Below are 1,717 nucleotides of genomic sequence, written 5' to 3'. Positions count from 1 at the left end.
ATCCCAGGCAACATCTAATTATTTCAAACACTTAATTCTTCCCTTCCAGAGGGATGTTGGGTTTAAGGCTGCTCCCTTCCACTTGCCGCTAGTTAGGACTTGTAACCGTTTGAGTGCGATCGCAGTGCGGATCAACCGGAGGCAGAGCCGTCCTCTGCCGGGAAAACAACGTAAGCAGCACGCCAGATCCCGTCTGCAAGCCCTCGCTCCAGACTGCGTAGCACTGATCATTTGGGCAGCTCTTGTACATTGGAAAAAAAAAAATCCGTGCGGCATTTATTATACATAAAAACAATACTTCTGGAAGCACTGCTCAAGCAAACAGGATGGCAGGGGCATTGAAATTCCATACACAGCCTCCTGTCTAAAGGACAAGCTGAGCTGTAGAAATATTTGCCAAAAGTTCATTAACAGTAAAGTCAACTTGTCAGCAACATGTTTAGCAATAATCAGAAAACAACGTAGTAAAACCAAGGTTTGAGCGTGACGGTGTTTGAGTGGGGTTTCTCGGGTTTTGAAGTGTTGGTTGGGGTTTTTGGGGGGTATTTTTTAAATTCTTTATTTCTTCTACCAGCTACACTATGAAATCTTCTTGCAGAGAACATGATTTAAAGTAGACAATAGTCACTGCAAAGTCTACCAAGCAAATAAAAAGCATCCCAGGGAGTTTCATTAGAAGGTAGCAGCTGCAACCCGTGACTGGGAATAACTGGGAACTGCCCTTCCAGGCATAACCTCTTCGCTCTGAACACCCTATTAAGTTTGGAACTGTGCGCAGGTAACGCCAGCAGGTACCACGCGATCGTACAGACCCCAATGAAGTATGGCCAGGAGTAACCTACCAGAGCGAAGATCCCTCTGTTCCAGCAACTTCTAGAACATCATATCCATCTTCCAGCTGAAAATCCATGAAAACCAGAGCAATGGTGTCTCCGGGTTCAGCGAGAATAGTCCACGTGCAGTCTGCGTTATTGCCGTACTCCAAGGGAAAATGAGGGCTTGAGATAATCCCGCTTTGTCCTCGCAAAGTCCCTCCGCAAGCATCATCAGCTGGAAACAGAATGCAAATTATCAGATTTTGCTGAACACACGAAGCCGTACATCAAAAAAGAATAAGCCCAATTTCAAAGCAAAGCTTTAAAAGCCCCAGTGCTTCTGTCGGGACATGTTTTACTGCACACTAAAGACACAAAGATGTTGAGGGATGCAAAATCCTATTAGGTCAGCCACTGTCTCCTGGCAAGTGCCAGCTTATTCCCCACCAGCAAATTGTTTAGTCCAACTTCAAACACCCCAAGTGACAGAGCTTCTACCACCTCCCTGGGGAGGCAGCTCCGGGCACCTGGCTATCAGGACACTATTTCCTCGCATGCTGTTGCCCAAGTTTTCTATTCTACCCCTTATTCCTGACCGGGATCCTCTGAGGTGTTTTCTGCAACCTTCCTCCCATCCATATCCATGCAGCCAGCAAAGCAGGAGGAAAACCGACGGGAATTCAGTGACTGCTGAGGTTTCACAGACATGTGACAACTCTTGTCACAGCGGGGGGGAGAGGTTGGATCCCAACTCCCACAGATCTCAGCACCTTCATCAGCAACAGAAACAGCCCCAAGGGTTGGAACAACAGGGCTGAAGAGTACAAGCACTGTATTTAAGAGAAATCTAACAGAAAAGGAGCAGAGTATCCCACACACCTGCCTTACATGGCCTTACAGGC

At 47.1% G+C, this 1,717-nt stretch overlaps 1 protein-coding gene across 1 annotated transcript in view; it reads right to left on the bottom strand.

The window, feature by feature from the left end:
- CSMD2 (CUB and Sushi multiple domains 2) overlaps positions 1-1,717 on the bottom strand; it is a 328,671-nt gene that overhangs the window by 240,905 nt on the left and 86,049 nt on the right. The window contains 1 exon segment of the mRNA XM_009634976.2: positions 843-1,050. Coding sequence (XP_009633271.2) covers positions 843-1,050 — 208 coding nt within the window.

Source organism: Egretta garzetta, unplaced genomic scaffold (genome assembly GCF_000687185.1).
Source record: "Egretta garzetta isolate BGI_Z169 unplaced genomic scaffold, ASM68718v1 scaffold243, whole genome shotgun sequence".
Lineage (NCBI taxonomy): Eukaryota > Metazoa > Chordata > Aves > Pelecaniformes > Ardeidae > Egretta > Egretta garzetta.
This window is presented reverse-complemented; position numbering and strand designations above follow the sequence as displayed.